The 22061-nt window shown below is 43.3% G+C and overlaps 1 protein-coding gene and 1 long non-coding RNA gene across 2 annotated transcripts; both read right to left on the minus strand.

Moving 5' to 3' along the window:
- Nucleotides 1-16: 16 nt before the first annotated feature.
- LOC129701255 (fibronectin type III domain-containing protein 7-like) lies at nucleotides 17-21474 on the minus strand. The gene is made up of 4 exons (XM_055642388.1): nucleotides 21223-21474; nucleotides 5594-5854; nucleotides 2387-2647; nucleotides 17-556 (listed from the first exon to the last, which is right to left on the minus strand). Exons 1-4 carry the CDS (start codon nucleotides 21443-21445, stop codon nucleotides 255-257), a joined length of 1047 nt encoding a protein of 348 aa, XP_055498363.1. The 5' UTR covers nucleotides 21446-21474; the 3' UTR covers nucleotides 17-254.
- On the minus strand, nucleotides 9373-16510 carry LOC129701256 (uncharacterized). Its single transcript, XR_008724172.1, has 4 exons — nucleotides 16098-16510; nucleotides 11064-12557; nucleotides 10712-10972; nucleotides 9373-9844 (listed from the first exon to the last, which is right to left on the minus strand). It is a non-coding gene; the product is annotated as an uncharacterized LOC129701256 (long non-coding RNA).
- Nucleotides 21475-22061: the final 587 nt, after the last annotated feature.

Consider the following 22061-nt stretch of genomic DNA (forward strand, 5'->3'; position numbering starts at 1 on the left):
TCAACAATTACAACATGCTCGTGATCAGCTGGACAAGTGGGCTGAGGAATGGCTAACAGAGTTTAATGCAGATATATGCAGGGGCTGCACAGTGGATTAGTGGGAGTGCTTCTATCTCACAGCGACAAAAGACAATTCAATAGCTGCTTATGAGACCTCAGAGTATTGAACTGAGCTGCACAGTTTACTATAACTGCTATAGTAACCACACTTCAGACACAATCGCTCATTTGTGCAGTATCTCAAGCTATCCTTCAAAGAAGAATGATATTACTGAAGATACGCTCTCTTTCTGTGTTACCTGTATAAATTTCATAACTGGAGCCTTGGAGACTGCTGCAGGTTTCACCAAATGCGAGGACGGAGATGCTGTACGTTTGGCTGCAGTGAAGATCTGGGATTAGACAGTTTGTGTCGGACGTGGTACAAGTGGCCGTGTGTCCATCGCTGCCCTCTGCTGTTGCAGTGTACCACACCGTGAGATTACTCATCTCCCATGTTACAAAGGCAGTGACGGCAACACTATCAGCATGTACGTTCTGAGGGGGACAAGGGGCTTGGAGAGGAAGAAAGAGAAACAAGAGATCATGAATGGTCTGAAGAAGAGTCTCGACCCGAAACGTCACCCATTCCTTCTCTCCAGAGATGCTGCCTGTCCTGCTGAGTTACTCCAGCTTTTTGTGTCTATCTTTGGTTTAAACCAGCATCTGCAGTTCCTTCCTATACAGATCATGAATCAGTGATAACACTGTGGCATTTCAGTGGCGAATGCAGGATATTGGGCAGGAGCAGGAACTCAGCTCCGTGATCTAGGTGGATGTTGTCTATATTTATAAACTATACCAGTTTATATATGAATGTTACCTGTGTCTTGGATGAATTTCTCTTTACATTTGGATTCATAAATATCTATCGTTCAGATTTATGATCATTTTAATTAATCTAGCCTCAAAACAAAGTAAGTGTACCCTGGAGGAGTTTCGGGAACTGAGTTTCGAGAATGCTACAAAAGGCAGCAAAATCAGGAAGGCAAAATGAGGATAGGAGATAGCTCTGGCAGATTAGGTGAAGGATAATCACAAGAGGTATTAGAAGTACTTTTGGGGGAAACGTGTTACCAGATAGTGAATGGGGCCCATCAGGAATCAAAGCGATCAACTCTGTGTGGAGCAACATGAGATGGGCAAGGTCCTCAATGAGTATTTCTCCTCTGTTTTGAACATGGAGAAAGACATTAGAATTGGAGAAATTGGGGCAGTGAATGGAAGTGTTTTGACAGTCAATGTTACGGTCGTGGAATTTGAAGATCTTAACAAGTGTAAAGGTGGACAAATCTCCCGGGGCTGATCAGATATATCCGTGGACACTGTGGTAAGCTAGAGAGGAAATTTGCAGGTGCCCTGGCTGAGATTTATGAGTCATCATTAAATACGAGCGAGGTGCCGGAAGACAGGATGGTGGCAAATGTTGTGCCTCTATTTGAGAAGGGCTGCAGGGAAAAGCCTGGGAACTATAGGCCAGTGAGTCTAACATCTGATAGATCTGCCATGATTGACCAGCGGGGGAGACATGATGGGCCGAATGGTCTAATTCTGCTCCTAGAATTTATGAACATGACATGTTGTGCAGTTTAGGACTTTATTCTTTGGAGCACAAGTGGCTGAGGGGGTGATGTTTTAGGGGTGTATAATATCAGGAGGGGAGGCGGATAGATAGGTTAAATACACAGAATCTTTTTCCAAGGGTAGGATAGTCAAGTGGTTTAAATGAGAGGGGGAAGAGTTAATAGGAATCTGAAGGGAACCGTTTCACACAAAGGTGGTGGGTAATGGAATGAGCTACTGGAGGAAGTAGCTGAGGCAGGAACATTTTAAAGGAATTTGAAAAAGTACTAAAGTTTTGAGGAAAGTGGACCCTGGTAGAGCTGCTGCCTCACAGCGCCAGAGACTTGGGTTCCATCCCGACCTCAGGAATTGTTTGTGTGGAGTTTGCATGTTCTTCCTGTGACAGCATGGGGTTTTCCCTGAGTGCTCCGGTTTCCGCCTACATAATAAAAACATGTGGGACTCAGGTTAATAGGCCTCTGCAATAAATTGGCTGTAGTATGTAGGTAGTGGATGGAAAAGTTGGATGACATAGAACTAATGTGAACAGTTGATCGATAGTCAGTATGTGCCGAAGGGCCTGTTTCTATTCTGTATCTCTAAAGTAAACTAAAATAAACTAATGTAAACTAACCTAAATTTAAGTAAATGAAACTAACTCTAAATTTAAGGAGATTCCCCATTATCCAGGACACCAAGACCACTGGCAATCACTGAAAATCAAATCACCTGCAGATGTTGTAACTTCCTCCTGTCAGAATTTTCAAAAATTACTGTTTTACCTGTTTCAGTTTCATAAACGGAGGTGTTTACACTCTGGCAGTAACTGTCCATCGCTGTTACAGTTAGTGAGTACGTTTGACTACAGTGCAGGTCCATGAAATGACAGCTTGTTCCCGTTGTGTTACACAGTGAAATGTGTCCATCTTGTCCTTCTGCTGTTGTAATGTACCACATCGCCCCATCACTCTCCTCCCAGGCCACTGATGTACTCTTGGTGTCACAGTTCAGACTGGTGGAGATGTCCTCTGGTGCACAAGGTGCTGAAAAGTACAGAAACCGCAAACTGGCCGTGATAAGGGACGGAATGTATTTAGATTCAAGCTTCAAGATTCAAGAGATTCAAGAGAGTTTATTGTCATTTGACCCTGATGGACAATGGCATTCTTGCTTTGCTTCAGCACAACAGAACATAGTAGGCATTGACTACAAAACAGATCAGTGTGCCCATATACCATTATATAAATATATACACAGATGAATAAATAAACTGATCAAGTGCAAATAACAGATAATGGGCTATTAATGTTCAGAGTATTGTCCAAGCCAAGTTTAATAGCCTGATGACTGTGGGGAAGTAGCTATTCCTGAACCTGGTCGTTACAGTCTTCAGGCTCCTGTACTCAATGTTACTTTATAACATTCTAATACTCAATGTTACTTTATCTATATATTACTAAAAGTCTGATCTTGACCGCTTTTGGCCCAGTGTGCTGCGATTTCCGCGAGAACGCCGCCAACTACGGCCATCATTTTGGCCACCTCGCTCAGAGCCCACCCCTCTCCGGAGGATTTTTCCCATCGATGAAAAATCAGAGAGAAATTAATGTTTTTTTTTAAATTGCCATTCTCTCTGCTGCCCCTGCTGGTGGGAGGGGGGAGGGACTATAAACCCCAGATGTGGTTTGCCTCACTCAGTCTCTGCAAGATGGAGGAAGCCTGAGGGTCATGTCTCTCTGAGCTGTGAATAACACTGAACACATGCCTATTCAACTGTGAGTGCCCTTAATGTGGTTCTAAAATGCTTGCAAAAAGTGTCTATTGTTTCGAAAATGGTTGCAAAAAGTGTCTATTGTTTCGAAAATGCTTGCAAAAAGTGTCTCTATTGGTTCTAAGGCTTGCAAAAACTGTCTATTGGTTCTAAAATGCCTGTAAAATGTCTATTTGCTGTTGTTGTGGTGGTAACTGCTTTGAAAGGCTGCACTACAAATAAAATGGCTGTTGTTGGTGGAGGTAACTGCTTTTAAATGGCTGCACTGGAAAATAAATGGCTGTTGGTGGTGGTATCTGCTTTGAAAGGCTGCATTGCAAAAAGAAAAATGGCTGTTGTTGGTGGAGGTAACCGCTTTAAAAGTGTCTATTGGTTCTAACATGCTTGTAAAAAGGGTGTCTATTAGTTCTAAAATGCTTGCAAAAAGTATCTCTTTTGGTTCTAACATGCTTGCAAAAAGTGTATTGGCTCGAAAATGCTTGCTAAAAGTGTTTATTGGTTCGAAAATGTTTGTAAAAGTGTCTATTGGTTCTAAAATGCTTGCCAAAGTGTTTCTTTTGGTTCTAAAATGCTTGCAAAAAGTGGCTCTATTGGTTCTAAAATGCTTGCAAAAAGTGTCTCTATTGGTTCTAAAATGGTTCCATAAAGTGTCTCTATTGGTTCTAAAATGGTTCCATAAAGTGTCTCTATTGGTTCTAAAATGCTTGCAGAATTTGTCTTTTGGTTCTAAAATGCTTGCAGAAAGTGGCTCTATTAGTTCAAAAATGCCTGTAAAAAATGTCTATTGACTGTTGTGGTGGTGGTGGTGGTGGTAATTACAAATGGCTGGTGGTGGTGGTAATTACTTTTAAATGGCTGCACTGGAAAAAAAATGGCTGTTGTTGGTGGTGGTAACTGCTTTGAAAGGCTGCACTGCAAAAAAAATGGCTGTTGTTGGTGGAAACTTGACAACTTCCTGTTTGCACAAATATTGATTTTAGATAAAATGCTACCACTTACAGCTGTGATTTTTGACCATCTTACTCAGTTCCTCACCACTCATCAGGTGCAGAGGATTCTTCCCATCAATTAAAGATAAAAGTGGTGTTAGTGTTAAAACATTTTTTTGAGAATCTCTCTACTGTCAACCATGCCCCTTCCAGTTGGAGAGAGAGGAATAATAAAGCCCATAAGTGTGGGTGTGGCTCAATCTCTGCAAGATGGGGGAGAGGGAGGTCACGACTGTCTGAGCTGTGAATCAACTGAACACACTGAATGTCTACTGAACTGTGAGTGTGGTGTTTTGTGTGGTTTTATAGTGGTTTTATGGTGGTTTCACCCTGATTGAAATGGTATGAAACTGTATTTGAATGTGGTTGGCTTGCACCCTGCTTGAAATGGCATGAAACTGCACTAGCATTTGGTGGCCTTGCACCCTGCTTGAAATGGCATGAAACTGCACTAGCATTTGGTGGCCTTGCACCCTGCTTGAAGTGGCATGAAACTGCACTTGAATTTGGTGGCCTTGCAACCTGCTTGAAATGGTCGGAAACTGCACCTGAATTTGGTGGCCTTGCACCCTGCTTGAAATGGTAGAAATCTGCATTTGAATTTGGTTGCCTTACACCCTGCTTGAAGTGGAATTTCAAAGAATGGCCATGAGTCAACTGTTAGTCCACCAGCCATTAGTGAGCTGCCAGCACATCAGGCTTGAGTGACTGAGCTGCCATCTCAAGAATCCATTTGGCACACAATGTCCATATTAACCAGTCCTTTCAGCCCACAGTACCCATACTGCATCGGGGGACCAGCCCTCCCGTGTGAACATGGAACCGAGCGGGTCCCACTTAGTCTAGTAACATTATAAATGTTACTTTAGAATAACGTTTATAGCATATAAACTTTAGGGTTTGTTCAATAAATAAAATCCCTTCCTATGCATGTAGATAAAGTTATCATTTGGGGTACAAATTTTGAGCAAAAAACAAACTGCTGAAGGTACTCAGTAGGTCAGGAAACATTTGTGATGAGAAATGAACAGGCGACACACTTTGGGTTGGGACCCTTCTTCAAAACTGGAAGGAAATGGACAGACCTCCTGAAACATTGTCGAGTCTTTTCCATCCACAGATGCTGCCTGACCCATTCAGCTCCACCAGCAGTTAGTCTTTTGCTCAAATTACTACTGGGAATATGTTGTCTTAATATTAAGTCTATCCATTCCAGACAAGAGACTTACCAGTGTGGAATACAAACTGAGGGCTTTGTGAGTTGTCACACACACCGTCCCGTGCTGTCACAGTTACATTGTACCCCTGTCCACATTGTAGATTAGTTATCGGACATTCCCTATTATCCGTCACACAGGAAACTGTGTGCCCATCACTTCCTTCTGCTGTGGTAGAGTAAGACACTGCACCTTTAGTGTGGCTCCACAGCACTGAGGCATCGTTTGTGTCACAGTCCAACTGGACATGGACATTCTGTGGGATGCACGAGGCTGAAAAAACAAAGAGATGAAGAGCATTATTTCATCAGCGTTTGGTGGACTTGGTCAGTCAAGGAATCTTTTCCTGATATTTATCTGTTTATTCCTATTATTGCCGTGGACTTACGGAGTGTCTTATCTTCAAGCGAATGTAGTTTTAGAAGAACAGTGTTTTAGCCAGTGCAGAATTTGATGTTAGTAATCTGATAGAGAAACGAGTGATTCAGGAGATTGTACTGCTCTGCAGTTACCTGTTCTCATTCTGACGGAAGGACTTTCAACACTGTCGCAAGTGTCATCAATCGCATAAACTGAGAGGGTGTAGGTCTCTCCACAGTGCAGGTCGGTGATATCACACAGTGTATCATTGGCACTGCATTGCTGCACGTTGCTCCCTTCTGCAGTAGCCACGTATGATATTGCACCTTCACTGAACTCCCAGGAGACCGACATATGTCCAGCATCACAGTCCATGTGAGCGTCAACATTCTGGGGCACACACGGTACTGCAACGAGAACATTCATAAGTATAGACTGAGGATAGATCAAAGACAACCCTCCAAATAATGTATAGAAATTATAGATATGATTCTATATATCACACAAATTACCTGTTTTAACTGTTAAAGCAGAGCTTTGTGAGCTGTTACACTCCATGCGGATTGCCTCTACAGTTATATAGTAGTTCAGTCCACAGTGCACATCAGAGACCTCACATTCAGTGCCTGTTGTATTGCAGGAGGCCCAATGGCCATTGATTCCTTGTGCTGTTACATGGTATGACTCTGAGCCATTGCTGGGATCCCAAAACACTGATACGGTGTTGTTTTCACAGTTGATGTGAGCAACCATATTTTGTGGGATACAAGGTTCTGAATAGTTGAGAAAACATCGAAAAAGAATCCATAAACAATTGTGGATTTAATATTGCAGTTCTATTGCTCAAAGTTACACAATATTAAATCTTACAACAAACTGCGGAGGAATGGACCAGCTAACTTGAGCAATGAGGTGAAGTGAATGTATTTGAGGTAGAAATTTGGGGACTAGCAGCAAATAAGACAACGTACTGTCATTTCTACTTGTTTATTACAAGGAACTCGTACCCATGCTAATCTTAATTAGACTGTGAGTACTTTCACTACATTTTGCCAAGGGAAAAACATATGAACATAACAGCAATAATCTGTTAGCTCTCACAACCTCAACATCACGAACGTAATGCTGTAGAATCTCCATATTGCATCTTGGATCCCAAACTTCAATTATGGCTACGTTTTGGCTACGTATATTTACATCACAATTAGAACAGATAATTAGTAGTAGTTATCATGATTATTAATATGCATTTTAAAATAATTTAAATCATTCCTGACGATTGGTTATTTTCCGGTTTTCACATAATTAAAAAGTAATTTTACCTGTTTGAATTTCTACAGCTGAACTTGGTAAACTGGTGCAATTCTCGTCCATTGCTAACACAGTTACATTGTACCACTGGCCACATGGGAGGCCCAGGATATCACAGTTTGCTTCAGTTGTGTTGCACGAGTATATGTCTCCTTCCATTCCTTCTGCCATGGCCGTGTAGAACACTACACCTTCACTCTGCTCCCAACACACTGATGTTGTGCGTGCTGTACAGTCCAAATAAGCACTTACATTCTGGGGACTGCAGGGAGCTGAAGAAATATTTAAAAAACTGGATAATGATTATCGGTCTTATACTTAAATTCACAAATTAGAACATGCAATTTCAAATTGAAAGAAAATGTTATACATAGTTCTTTCTAATAGCCTGGACGAAGTATTTGTGGCATCAGAGATTCCAACTCTTCTCAGAGTATTTTAAAGTTCCCAAATCCGTCGGGTGAAGAATTGATTTTCATCTCAGTAGTGAATGGCTTACTCCATATTCCTTATTCCAAGAAAAATATGCAAATTCCCGATACATCAACAAAGGGAAACATTGCCTCAGCCACAATCCTGTCAGCCTTGTGTAATGAAAATTGTTACAGATTCCATGAAGACAGAATTAATCTGGTCAATTCGGCAGACATGTGCCAGATACAATATGGATTACTGTGAGGCAACATTTACAATAAGGATTGACGGCATACAGCTAATGAGTGGCCTTGATGTGCTGGTTGTTCAACAATTAAACACACAGATAGACACAAAAAGCTGGAGTAACTCAATGGGACAATCAGCATTTCTGAAGCGAAGGAAAGAGTGATGATTTGGGTCGAGACCTTTCTTCAGACCCTTCTTGACATGAAATATCACCCATTCCTTTGCTCCAGAGATGCTGCCTGTCCTGCTGAGTTACTCCAGCTTTTTGTGTCTACCTTCGGTTTAAACCAGCAGCTGCAATTCCTTCTTACACTTGAACACAAATGCTGGAGTAACTCAGGGAAGGCCAGGGGCATCTCTGGCGCCTCCGTTGCCATGCGGTGAGAACGGAGAGGTTGAGAAGGAGTTTCTTCCCAGTGGCCGTTCGGACTGTAAACGCCTATCTCACCAGGGACTAACTCTACTGAACGTTTTTCCTTCCATTATTTATTATGTAAAAGAATATGTGTGTTATGATTGTGTTTATAGTTTGTTTGGTTGTTTGTCTTTTGCACAAAAGCCCACGAGCATTGTCACTTTCATTTCACTGCACATCTCGTATGTGTATGTGACAAATAAACTTGACTTGACTTGACTTGACTTGGAGGACATGATATTGCCACTCTTTGCCTTCTGCCGTCCACATGGGTATATATCCCTCCTGCTATCCACACGAGTATATATCCCTCCAATACCATGGGCTCTCATCTTCTTTAGCAGTCTCAAGTGTGGCATCTTATCAAAGGCTTTCTGAAAATCCAGGTAAACAATATCCACTGACTCTCCTTTGTCCTGTTGGTTACTGCCTCAAAGAATTCCAACAGTTTCATTGAGCATGATCAGCCTGTCACAAAACCATGCTGACTGGCCTATTTTATAAAGTGTTTCTTAGGACTCAAACATCATCCTTTATAATGGACTCTAAAATCTTGAACTTGAATTTAAGTTCAGTGCTGTAGAGTTGCGGCCTTACAGCGCCAGAGACCCAGGTTTGATCCTGACTACAAATGCTGTCGGTACGAAGTTTGTATGTTCTCCCTTTGACCATGTGGGCTTTCTCCAGGTGCTCTGGTTTCCTCCCACACTCCAAATACGTGCATGTTTCTTGTGCATTGGCTTTTGTAAATTGTCCCTAGTGTGTAAGATAGAACTAGTGCACGGGTGCTTGTTGGTCAGCATGGACTCGGTGGATCACGTCCACTTGCACCTTTAACTAAACTGAATTCCCAAGCTGTTTCTGTGAAATTCAAACCTACTGTATCTCCAAAATCAGTGGATACGCCTCCAAATATCAAATTCAGCAATTTAACCACCATCATGCTCTGTCAACGGTACACAAAAAAGCTGGAGAAACTCAGCGGGTGCAGCAGCATCTATGGAGCGAAGGAAATTGGCAACGTTTCAAGCCGAAACCCTTCTTCAGACACGAAACGTTGCCTATTTCCTTCACTCCATAGATGCTGCTGCACCCGCTGAGTTTCTCCACCTTTTTTGTGTACCTTCGATTTTCCAGCATCTGCAGTTCCTTCTTAAACACATGCTCTGTCAACATATTGAAGTAACATAAGGGTGCATGTAAATGATAAACTCTTATACTTCTGGATAGCATGCCATGAAATAATGAGTTACCTGTCTGAATTTCAGTTGATAAACTCACAGAGTGGTTACAAGTCCTGTCCGATGCTACAACATGTACAGAATATAACTGGCCACAGAGTAACGTGGGTGTTCTACAGGATGTTTCTGATGTGCTGCATGAGACATTGTTCCCATCAGCACCTTCCGCAACGGCAGTGTACCACAGTGCTCCTTTAGTGTAGTCCCACATTACCAATGCTGTATTGACGTTGCAGTCCAGTTGTGCTTTGACATTATGAGGATCACAAGCGACTGGAAATAAAATTGAGAGTTAAATTGGATGGCAGGCAGTCGGACCAACCGTAAGTGAGTAAAGAAATAGATGAATGAAGTTATGAAAAGTCAATAACTATCAGAAATAAAATATGAAGAATAATTCAATAATAGAGGAATTTGGAATATAAAAGCAAAGAAGATAGTGAATCTACATAAATTACAGGATCTGCCATAATTGGAGTGTTGTATCCATTTCAACATTAAAGAAGGTTTACAAGGTCCAGGAGAAGATGCAGAAGTTACTGAAGTAATATCCAGGGTGAGGGAATTCAGTTCTATGGAGATGCTGGAGAGGAAAATATGGTTCTCCGTAGGACAGTGAAAGTCAAGTGGAATGCATTTGAATGATTTTGCTTGAATAAAGACATTTGGGTTTGTTGGTTAAAAAGCCTCTATAAATTGTCCCTAATGCGTAGTGGAATAACATGGAACTAGTGCAAATGGGGGATCTGTGGTTGGTGTGGACTTGGTGGGGTGAAGGGCCTGTTTCCATGAAGTATCTCCAAACTAACTAAATTAAACTAATAAGGTACATTTCTTCTTGTATGACAACCAGAGAATGGATACATTTGAAAAATGGCAATGAAGTGGATGTGAAGTTGGACTAGTTGAATCTTTACATCATAAGCATGAGGTAAGGCCGTGAATGGAAGTTGAAGAAAATTCTATGGCAAGTTTTTCGAGAGAATTAGATAAATATTTTTAAGGCAATAAAGTATTATAAAATTAATCTGCAGCATTCATATGTGGCAAAAGAACGTTTAATAATATGAAAAAGCAACTTATTTGAATATTGCTAATGAAACCTCATACTTCAGTTGATGACTCTTTCAAAAGTTTTACCTGCATGTACATTGACCACTGCTGTCTGGGGTCTCCTGCAGATATCATCTGTTGCTAGAACAGAGATTGTATAATATTCACCACACTGCAGCTCGTGGGTTTGAGCCCTTGTATCACTTGTGTTGAATGAAGCTGTTTCTCTTTGACTGTCTCGAACAGTCACCGTGTACAACTTTGCTCCGTCAGCTTCATCCCACCAGAAAGATATTGTATTCAATTCACAATTCAGCTCAGCCGTGAGATTCTCAGGAATGCAGGGTGCTATTCAGAAAATACAAGTTAATATCAATTCTCTTGCTGTCTGTATTAATTGCCTAAAAATCGAAATGATTCCTTGATGGATATTATTTACCTGTTTGTATCTGTACAGAAATGCTTGAAATGCCGTGCCGGCTGTAACTCAGAGTTGTTACGGTTATGTTATAGGATTGTCCACAGTGTAAATCCAGCATTTCATAGCGCGTGTCTGTGGTGTTGTCTGAGTGTGTGTGCCCATCACTTCCTTCAGCTGTTACATCGTACGAGATCGCCCCATTATTCCTACCCCACGATACCACCACTTTATTGGAGGTACAATCCACATTGGCAACAATTTCATCTGGGGCACAAGGTGCTGCAGGAAAGGAAATATTAACATTAAAATCCAAGGGCACAGATATTGCTTGCCAGCATCTCTCAAAGTTCAAGTAGCTTCAGGAGCTACCATGATATTCACATACATCTACTCAATCCAACCACATTAGATACAAAGAAATTATGCCCTAAGTTCAGCATTGAATTTAAATCCAAGGTGTCCCACTGATTTCTACGAGTGTTGTATCTTGATCAATGATGTCTGACAGGAATAGGAAGACTCTGATCGCATCAGAGGGAATTGCTAAAAAAATACAGGGATTGAAGAAAGTTGCAGTACCAGGGATGAAATCATTACAGTAACTGAAATCCCGTATACCACTAAAACCCTGCCACTGTTTCTCAGACCACCAGTGTTTCATGCTGATGACTGATTATTCCAAGACAACAAACTTGCCATTTCCAATCAAGTTGCTTGGTGCAGTGGATCTATGCCTGCATGTTTGAAGATCAGATACTCCTTGAAGATCAGATACTCCTTGAAGTAAACATATCCAAATATTGGATCGATTTTGAGCCAGCGGAGTCACTGGCAAAAGCAGTGGGCATCTGTAAAACAAGGGCCTCTCTCTGCACTAACATGACATTGCCTCATAGGCCTGAACAACATCACAGAATTCAGTTTTATCTCTTCTCCACCCTGCGTCATTTGGTGATTTGGCATTTGCAACACACAGGTTGAAGGAGTGGGAGCCATGCTGTTTGCCATGTCTTGCATGCTTGATGTGCTGGTAGGTAGCATTGCTAAAGAATTGTTGGTAGTTGCCTCACTTCAGGGTTGCTACCTTACTGCCCTCTCCACACAGATTAGTGTTTTATGAGACCTCATAGTGTTGAACAGTTTAGCTTGTTCCAGAGTTACCAAATAGGAAACAATCTCTGCATTGTGAAGTGTCTCAAGATATCCTTCAAAGATTAAATGTGTTATATGAAGAGGTATTCTTTCCTTCTTTATTACCTGTATAAATTTCAGAACGTGAGCTTTGGAGACTGCTGCAGGTTTCACCAAATGCGAGGACGGAGATGCTGTACGTTTGGCTGCAGTGAAGATCTGGGATTAGACAGTTTGTGTCGGACGTGGTACAAGTGGCCGTGTGTCCATCGCTGCCCTCCGCTGTTGCAGTGTACCACACTGTGAGATTACTCATCTCCCATGCTACAGAGGCAGTGACGCCAACACTATCAGCTTGTACGTTCTGAGGGGGACAAGGGGCTTGGAGAGGAAGAAAGAGAAACGGATCATTAATTAATTATAGTACAATGCAATACAATACAATATTTATTCATTGTCATTTGAACCTCAATGAGGCTCAAACGAAACTCTGTTTCTACAGCCATACAAACAAAACATATTTCTACAAGACACACAAACAGTAAGGCATTTCAAGTGTAGTGGGTATGGTTTACACCGAAGATAGACACAAAATGCTGGAGTAAGTCAGCGGGACAGGCAGCATCTCTGGATGGAAGGAATGGGTGATATTTCAGATCGAGACCCTTCTTCAGACTCAATTGTATTCTTTGATCTACGGCACAGAAAATACACTTTTATTTGTCTCCAAAGTTACAAAGGCAGAGACGGTGGGGCAATCAACTTGTACGTTCTGAGGGGACAAAGTACGCGGAGAGGAAGAAAAATAAGCAAGTCATCACAGCATCATACAGACGGAAAAATGGCCAAGAACCCAACTGGTCAATTCTGACCGTTCCCCATCTAAGCTAAAAGAGACACGGAGTGCTGGAGTAACTCAGCAGCATCTCTCATCTCTGGAGAACATACAGAAGTGACGTTACGAGTCGGTACCCTTCTTCAGACTGATTGTGGAGGTGGAGGGACAGGGCAAGGCCTAACAATCAATAGGTGAACAGAGGTGAGGGGGGGAAGGGGGGGAGGGGAGGGGAGAGGGGGGGGGGGGGGGGGGTTGGGTTGAAAGGCAGATGGCGGACAAAGGCCAGAGATGAAAAGACAGCTGTGAGACATAAGGATTGATTGAAGGTATGAATTGTGAAGCTAGAGGAAGAAATGTAGGTAGAAGGGGAGGGGGGGAAGGAGAGTAGTAGATGCGAGTCCAGGTAGGGAAACAGAGGGGGGGGGGGGGGGGGGAAGAAAAGGGTTTGGGGGAAGAAGGGGGAAGGCGGCTTGCAGTTACCTAATTAGGAAAAGGGGAGATGCAACGGGACCTGGGTGTCATAGTACACCAGTCATTGAAGGTAGGCATGCAGGTGCAGCAGGCAGTGAAGAAAGCGAATGGTATGTTAGCATTCATAGCAAAAGGATTTGCGTATAGTAGCAGAGAGGTTCTACTGCAGTTGTACAGGGTCTTGGTGAAACCACACCTGGAGTATTGTGTACGGTTTTGGTCTCCTAATTTGAGGTAGGACATTCTTGCTATAGAGGGAGTACAGCGAAGGTTCACCAGACTGATTCCTGGGATGTCAGGACTTTCATATGAAGAAAGACGGGATAGACTTGGCTTGTACTCGCTAGAATTTAGAAGGTTGAGGGGGGATCTTATGGAAACTTACAAAATTCTTAAGGGGTTTGACAAGTTAGATGCAGGAAGATTGTTCCCGATGTTGGGGAAGTCCAGAACAAGGGGTCACAGTTTATCCATAGGGGAAATCTTTTAGGACTGAGATGAGAAAAACATTTTTTACACAGAGAGTGGTGAATCTCTGGAATTCTCTGCCACAGAATGTAGTTGAGGCCAGTTCATTGGCTATATTTAAGAGGGAGTTAGATGTGGCCCTTGTGGCTAAAGGGACCAGGGAGTATGGAGAGAAGGCAGGTACGGGATACTGAGTTGGATGATCAGCCATGATCATATTGAATGGCGGTGCAGGCTTGAAGGGCCGAATGGCCTACTCCTGCACCTATTTTCTATGTAAATTTGGATAATTCAATGTTCGTATTGTTGGGTTGTAAACTATCCAAGTGGAATACGAGGTGATGCTCCTCCAGTTTGCATAAGGCCACACTCTGGTAATGGAGGAGACCCAGGACAGAAACGTCAGTATGGGAATAGGAAGAGGTGTTAAAATGGTTAGCAAGCGGTAGATCCAGTAGGCCCTGGTGGACTGAACACAAGCGTTATGCAAGACGAGTCTACACTTCGTCTCACCGATGTACAGGAGGCCACATCGGGAAACACCGGATGCAGTAGAGGAGGTTGGAGGAGGTGAAACATTGGAAATACCTCGTCCGACTGTCTGGCCCTAATTATCGCATTGCCTTCCAAACTCGAGTAAATCCTCATCTCGGTGTGCATCGCGATGGGCCTCTTTCCACACTGTTTCTCTAAATTAAAAACTAAACTAAACTATTTGCTCTACCATTTGATTTTTTGACCCAGGGAAAAAGATTCTGGTTCTGGTGCCTACTCTATGCCTCTAATAATTCTATATACTTCAATGAGGTCTCTCCGCACCTTCGGCCATCCAGAGAAAATGATCCAAGTCTGTCCAACTTCTCCCTCTAGCTAATACCCAGTAATCCAGGTCACATTCTAGTGAACCTCTGCTCCCTTTCCAAAGCCACCAAGTCCTTCCTGTAATGGGGTTAACAGAACAGCATGCAATATTCCAAATGTGGCCTAACCAAGTCTTCTAATGCTGCATCATGACATCCTGACTCTTATTCACAATACCTCGACCAATGAAGGCAAGCATATCACATAGTTTTTAAGAGGGAACTGCAGATGCTGGAGAATAGAAGGTTACACAAAAAAGCTGGAGAAACTCAGCGGGTGCAGCAGCATCTATGGAGCGAAGGAAATAGGCAACGTTTCGGGCCGAAACCCTTCTTCAGACGTCTGAAGAAGGGTTTCGGCCCGAAACATTGCCTATTTCCTTCGCTCCATAGATGCTGCTGCATCCGCTGAGTTTCTCCAGCTTTTTTGTGTAACCCAAGCATATCACATACCTTCTTTAGCGCTCTATGTACTTGTATGGCCATGTTCAATGAGCTATGGATTTGTGCCCCAAGATCATGGCCTCTTTTGCCCCTTCTAGGTGCCCTTCTAATTTTAAGGCCCGGTCTGATTCTACCTTTCTAAACCTTACATTTGCTTCCTTTTTCTTCTCCAAATGTTTTAAGTTTTGTTATCATACCTGCCCCAAATATTATCTCTGGCAGAGGGTTTCCACCACATCCCTCTGTTACCTCTCAGGTTCCTATTAAAATGTTGCCCTCTCACCTTGAACCTGTGCAACTTGTTCCTGTATGGGTGCAGCTAAGAAATAAAAAGGGGATGAGCACCTTGTTGGGAGTGTACTACAGGCCTCCAAACAGTCGGAGTGGGAATTGGAGGAGCAAATATGCCAAGATATTGTAGGCAGCTGTGAGGCAAATAAAGTAGTCGTAGTGGGGGATTTTAACTTTCCCAATACAAAAGGGCGGCACGGTGGCGCAGAGGTAGAGTTGCTGCCTTACAGCTCTGGCAGGGCCAGAAACTCGGGTTCAATCCCTACTGCGGGTGATGTCTGTACAGAATTCGTACGTTCTCCCCGTGACTGCGTGGGTTTTCTCCGAGTTGTTCGCTTTCCTCCCACACACCAAAGACATACAGGTTTGTAGGCAAATTGGCTTGATATAAGTGTAAATTGTATCTAGTGTGTTAATGTGCGGGGATCGCTGGTTGGCATGGACTTCGGTGGGACGAAGGGCCTGTTTCAAATGACAGAAAACATTTTTTCCACTGGAGCAGGAAAACCATTTCCTCCCATCAGAGTTTAAAAAAAAAAGGTTTTATACCTGTTTCAGCTTCAAAGACGGAAGTGTTTACACTCTGACAGTAACTGTCCATCGCTATTACAGTTAGTGAGTACGTTTGACTACAGTGCAGGTCCATGAATTCACAGCTTGTCCCCGTTGTGTTACACAGTGAAATGTGTCCATCTTGTCCTTCTGCTGTTGTAATGTACCACATCGCCCCATCACTCTCCTCCCAGGCCACTGATGTACTCTTGGTGTCACAGTTCAGACTGGTGGAGATGTCCTCTGGTGCACAAGGTGCTGAAAAGTACAGAAACAACAAACTGGCTGTTACAGTGCAAGGAATATACTTCATCTTGAATTCATTTTTACAGCTTCTTTCAAGGAATAAAGCACCATCACATATTTGACTGGTCGTCTGGATTTTTATAACAGAGCATTTCAATATTGATACCCTCTGTTTACCGTGCACTTACGTAAGAATGCTGTTCATCGATTACAGCTCAGCATTCAACACCATTATACCATCAAAACTGATCACCAAACTCGGTAACCTGGGCATCGACCCCTCCCTCTGCAATTGGATACTGGACTTTCTAACCAACAGATCCCAGTCTGTGAGGTTAGACAAGCACACCTCTTCAACCCTCACCCTGAACACCGGCGTTCCACAGGGCTGTGTGCTGAGCCCCCTCCTCTACTCCCTCTTCACCTATGACTGCACACCTGTACATGGTACTAACACCATCATCAAGTATGCAGATGATACAACGGTGATTGGCCTCATCAGCAACAACGATGAGTTGGCGTACAGGGAGGAGGTCCAGCACTTAGCAGCATGGTGCGCTGACAACAACCTGGCCCTTAACTCCAAGAAGACCAAGGAGCTCATTGTAGACTTCAGGAAGTCCAGAGGCGGCACGCACACCCCCATCCACATTAACGGGATGGAGGTGGAACGTGTTTCTAGCTTCAGGTTCCTGGGAGTCAACATCTCCGATGACCTCTCTTGGACCCACAATACCTCTACTCTGATCAAGTAGGCTCACCAGCGTCTCTTCTTCCTGAGGAGACTGAAGAAGGTCCGTCTCCTCAGATCCTGGTGAACTTCTACCGCTGCACCATCGAGTGCATCCTTACCAACTGCATCACAGTATGGTATGGCAACTGCTCTGTCTCCGACCGGAAGGCATTGCAGAGGGTGGTGAAAATTGCCCAACGCATCACTGATTCCTCGCTCCCCTCCATTGAGTCTGTCCAAAGCAAGCGCTGTCTGCGGAGGGCGCTCAGCATCGCCAAGGACTGCTCTCACCCCAACCATGGACTGTTTACCCTCCTACCATCCGGGAGGCGCTACAGGTCTCTCCGTTGCCGAACCCGCAGGTCGAGGAACAGCTTCTTCCCGGCGGTTGTCACTCTACTCCACAACGTACCTCGGTGACTGCCAATCACCACCCCCCCTCCGGACACTTATTATTATTTATTCAAATCATTTGCTATGTCGCTCTTCCAGGGAGATGCTAAATGCATTTCGTTGTCTCTGTACTGTACACTGACAATGACAATTAAAATTGAACCTGAATCTGAATCTGAATCTGAATGTAGTTACAGTTTCAGCTCACATCTTAGAATTCTACTCATTCTGGTGACAGGAAAAAGGACTATTTTTTAACTGTCCAACTTGCTAATTTTGCAAAGATTACTACTTTTTTAAATAACTCTCACCAACTTTTGTAATCTCTAAATGAGCATTTATATCAAATTTCTATGCATTGTAGGGCACATTTTCCTGGACCTACTCCATCTTCAAAAGATTGAAAAACAGTTGCTCGAGTGCATTACTGAAGATAATATATGGAAGATGGGCCTCAGTAGAAAGCTGCTCTTATCCCAGAGCAAGAAGTGTCGATAGGAAGGGCCTTGAGGCCTGAAACTGAAATTCCTTTTTGGTTCATCTCTCCATTTTCATTTATAGAGTTACTCACGCTATGAATACTGAACATGCCTGCTTCAATGAAAATACTTTGCAATCAAACAATTATTTTTAAGCAGAACCCTTTTTCAAGCAATATCCCTACCTTACTTACTATGTCCGAGAGCAGAGTGCAATTCCACGCATTATCACACACACTTCTTATCATCCTTCCTTTTCAATGAATCTCCATCTCAGAAACATAGCTTACAATGTTTATACATAATCCTACTCAGAACATATCGAGTGGCACAGTGGCACACACAGTAGAGCCTCATAGAGCCGGAGACCTTGGTTCGATCCTGACCTCGGGTGCTGTCTATGTGGAGTTTGCACCTTCTCCTTGTGGCTGCGTGGGTTTCCCCTGGGTGCTCCGGTTTCCTCCCACATCCCAAAGACGTGCGGGTTAGGTAATTGGCACCTGTAAATTGCCCCTAGTGTTGAAGGAGTGCATGAGAATAGTGGGAGAACCTAGAATCAGTGTGAACAGGTGATCGATGGTCAGCGTGAACTCAGTGGAACGAAGGGCCTGTTCCCATGCTGTATCTCTAAACTAAAGACTTTAGACATTCAGCGTAGAAACAGGCCCTTCGGCCCACCAAGTACACGCTGATCAGCGATCACTCAGTACACGAACACTACCCCACACACTAGACACAATTTTACAATTTACCAAAGCCAATTAACTTACAAACCTTACAAGTCTTTGTAGTATGTTAGGAAACCGGAGCACACGTAGAAAGCGTACAAACTCCTTACAGCTAGTATCAGTAGTCAGGATCAAGCCTCTCTGTGTTACAGTCTACGGTGCTGTAAGGCAGCAACTCTACCACTTTGTCACTGTGCTGCCCTAAACTAAACATTGCCCTTCAAAACTCATCACTCTCCATGAATTTCCGAGTCCATAACAGCTGTTATGTAAATGACTGCCCTGAATCACGTTATTTCAATTCCTCCCATGATTTCACTCCGTCCTACTTCAGAAAACACTCCTTGTTTACCGTTTCTTATTTCTATACTGCATAAAGGGCCTGTCCCACTTAGGTGTTTTTTTCGGTGACTGCCGGCGACTGTTCGTAGCAGGTCGCCGAGAAACCGGCAACTGGACCCCCCCTACGACAATGTCTACAACAACCTACCACCTAGTCGACGTCAAGCTACGGCAAGCTACCGACAACTGGCGACCCATTAGGTCGTCCACCTACGACCACACCTACAACAACCTACATCCACCAGCACAAGCTACGGCAAGGTAAGGCAACTCAGTGGCCGGTCGGTACCTGTCGCCGGTTGACGTAGGTCAGCACCGGCGACAACCTACGTCATCCTGGAGACAACATACGACAGCACCTACGTCAGGAAAAGTCAAGCTACGCTCATTGGCGTCAACGGTCGCCGACTGTCGCCAAAATGTTTTGAACATTTCAAAATCCAGCGGTGACCAGAAAAACGCTACGATTCTTTGGGCGACTGAAGAGACAACTCACGACCATACAGGCGACACCCCGGCGACCATGTGGCTACAGCCTAGTTGCCTGTAGTGGCGTAAAAAAGTTGCCTAGGTGGGACAGGGGCATAAGGCACATTTCTTGTTCTTTATCGCAGATCACCATCACTGTCTTCAGGAAGTGTACAAGATGGCGTCTAAAACGTGGCGACTCTTGTGTACTACCCTACACGCTTCTACTTAGTATGATTGAGCCCATTGTACAGTAGGATTGGCACTGAAATGTATGCAAAAAGAAATTCACTTTACCTACGTACACGTGATAATAGAGTACCATTGAACTATTGAGCATCCATCTAGGAGGGGAGGATGCTCCTCAAACTGCAGAACATCCTCGCCATGACACACTGGTCAACCTGAGGAGTACCTTCAGCAACAGACTGGTTCTACTAAGATACATCCCCAATCCTTTCCACTCGTCACTTTAATTTCATGTTTAATGTATTTTGTGTTTTTATGACTGTTGGCAGATCAATTTCCCTCCTGGGATAATTAAAGTTCCATCGTATTGTAGCGTGTCGTTGTATATTTCTGCATTCCTTTCTCCCTCACAGCCATTTGCGCATCTTTGCAGCACCAGTTTCTTCTTCTACACTGTCTTTGGTGACAGTGGCTTCAGCCAGCAAGGAACTGATGTGGAGATCACTTTTGAAATTACTTTAACCAGCGACTTCCCTGAAATTCTGCATCTTATAAATTGCCTTCAGTCAGGACTTCTCCCAATTGCTATCAAATATCCATGTTCCCTCCTCCAAAACAAATTTTGGATAATCTATAATAGATTGTTAAACTAAATATGCATACAGATAAAGTTACCATTGGGGACACAATGTGGGGATGTTGGAGTCTTGAGCAAAAAACAAACTCAGTCCCTCAACTTTGCTCAAATTATGTTTAAAAATACAACGTGTTAAATGAGTCTGTTCTGCACAAGAGACCTACCCGCGTGTCCAATACAATCTGGGAGCTTTGTGAGTTGTCACATCCACCGTCCAGTACTGTCAGCGTTACATTATACACCTGTCCACAGTGTAGGCTGGGTATTTGACATTCTGTATTGACTGTCTCACAGGCAGTCACGTGCCCATTGCTTCCTTCTGCTGTGGCGGAGTAAGACACGGCACCTTTAGTGTGGCTCCACAGCACAGAGGCATCGTTCGTGTCACAGTCCAACTGGACATCGAGATTCTGTGGGATGCACGAAACTGAAAAAAAGGAAAAAGAATGGATGAAGATCATTTGTATATAAGTGCAAATCAGGCTTGTTTAGCAAACTGGTCTTTTCCTGGACTTCATAGGACCATTTGTACATAGGTATACAGTTGTGAAATTGTGGAATTCTCTGCCACAGAAGGCAGTGGAGGCCAATTCACTGGATGTTTTCAAGAGAGATTTAGCTCTTAGGGCTAACGGAATCAAGAGATATGGGGAGAAGGCAGGAACGGGGTACTGATTTTGGATGATCAGCCATGATCATATTGAATGGCGGTGCTGGCTCGAAGGGCTGAATGGCCTACCCCTTTCTATGTTTCTCTGTTTCTACATTTCAGTCGCTGTAGAGAACTAATGGAGTGGTTTATATAACTGAAATCTTTAAAGGTATTTTCAGGTGAAGAATATTTTAGAAAGTACAGAATTCAGACTGATGGAGAAATGAATGATTCAGGAAACACCTCAGCATTTACCTGTTCTCCTTGTGATGGAAGGACTTTCAGCACTGTCACAGGTGTCATCAATCGCATAAACTGAGAGGGTGTAGGTCTCTCCACAGTACAGGTCGGTGATATCACACAGTGTATCATTGGCACTGCATTGCTGCACGTTGCTCCCTTCTGCAGTAGCCACGTATGATATTGCACCTTCACTGAACTCCCAGGAGACCGACATATGTCCAGCATCACAGTCCATGTGAGCGTCAACATTCTGGGGCACACACGGTACTGCAACGAGAACATTCATAAGTATAGACTGAGGATACATCAAAGGCAACACTCCAAATAATGTATAGATATGATTCTATATACTTCACAAGGATTACCTGTTTTAACTGTTAAAGAAGAGCTTTGTGAGCTGTTACACTCCATGCGGATTGCCTCTACAGTTATATAGTAGTTCAGTCCACAGTGCACATCAGAGACCTCACATTCAGTGCCTGTTGTATTGCAGGAGGCCCAATGGCCATTGATTCCTTGTGCTGTTACATGGTATGACTCTGAGCCGTTGCTGGGATCCCAAAACACTGAGATGGTGTTATTTTCACAGTTGATGTGAGCAACCACTCTCTGTGGGATACAAGGTTCTGCCGAATGTGGAATAAAACAAAAATTGGAATTTTTAACCTTATTTGAAACTAATGGTACAACAATGTCTGAAAAATATTGATTGTATAAATATTATGGAATGAAATGACATAAAAAGAGCCACTCAAGATGGTCAACATCCGACAAAACTAACTGATGGAATAATGATTTTGTATCAAAGATTTATTGCACAGCTCTCCATTTTTAAATGCTTTACCATATCA

Source organism: Leucoraja erinacea, chromosome 10, assembly GCF_028641065.1.
Source record: "Leucoraja erinacea ecotype New England chromosome 10, Leri_hhj_1, whole genome shotgun sequence".
Lineage (NCBI taxonomy): Eukaryota > Metazoa > Chordata > Chondrichthyes > Rajiformes > Rajidae > Leucoraja > Leucoraja erinaceus.